Source organism: Halyomorpha halys, unplaced genomic scaffold (genome assembly GCF_000696795.3).
Source record: "Halyomorpha halys isolate HHAL.00 unplaced genomic scaffold, Hhal_1.1 Scaffold44.1, whole genome shotgun sequence".
NCBI lineage: Eukaryota > Metazoa > Arthropoda > Insecta > Hemiptera > Pentatomidae > Halyomorpha > Halyomorpha halys.
Window position 1 is genome coordinate 689,957 of NW_027115243.1, and position 953 is coordinate 690,909.

Below are 953 nucleotides of genomic sequence, written 5' to 3' on the forward strand. Positions count from 1 at the left end.
TACCTCCAACATTTTTTATCATTAATAAATTTTACTAATTTCTAGAAAAATAAATGCGATTCACTTATGTTTAACGTGCCTTTTTTCATTGTATTAATAGGGCAATTAACAAATATATTTTAAAAACATAATATGGCAATAAAAAAATATTTTGTTTGTTGTCTGTTTACAACATAAGACAAATAAACAGATTACATAGCGATATAACAAAAACTATAAATAGATTATCTAGGATCATAAATTAACATGGAAATATTGATTTGCGGTTTTAGATAATACCAAAAATTATAACACGCAATAAAAGTCTTATATTTATTTCAAACTTATAACGAACATTCGAACCATTTTTATCTTGAAGATTAATAAAATGAAGTCGGGAACTTGGACAAGACTGGACGAGGTTGTTTGAACCAGTCACAGTCGCTTATTCAATTCAAATACGTAATGAGCATAGCTTATCAACATAAGATAATTTAACGAAAGATCACAACAATAAAAAGGAACCAATCACATTTAAGGAGCTATATTTGATGCTTTTTTTTTTATAGGTATAAACGACATGGCAGACACAGATTTGAAAGAATCACTTAATTTTATAACATATTTAATTTATTTATACTAATATCTTATTTATATGTTTATTTACACATTGTAACAATAAACTTGTTCATTTTTTAAATATTTTAAAACTTTATAAAACCATATTTTTGAACAAAATAATAATTCTTAAAAGAAAAAAAAGAATAATTATAGGTCTTCATGAGAAGGATACAAAAATATTAACAAGCAGTAAATGATTCGATACTGCGGTTTCTACCACTGGCCCTGCGGAGGGTTTGGTGGCCATCCACTTTGCTGCTGAGGCGGCGGCTGCTGCTGCTGTGCGGGAGGAAATTGTCCATACTGCATAGGGTAATAACCTCCTGCAAACACCATGTTCAATATTTAACAAA

General features: G+C 28.5%; 1 protein-coding gene across 2 annotated transcripts in view; it reads right to left on the bottom strand.

The window, feature by feature from the left end:
* Positions 1–229: 229 nt before the first annotated feature.
* Positions 230–953, bottom strand: part of ALiX (programmed cell death 6-interacting protein-like protein AliX) — a 34,422-nt gene continuing 33,698 nt past the window's right edge. The window contains exon 16 of one of the 2 annotated variants that reach the window (XM_067052318.1): positions 230–923. In XM_067052318.1, coding sequence (XP_066908419.1) covers positions 814–923 — 110 coding nt within the window. In that variant the 3' untranslated portion in view covers positions 230–813. The remainder of the gene's footprint in view (positions 924–953) is intronic. The other variant, XM_067052317.1, reaches the window with a different exon arrangement.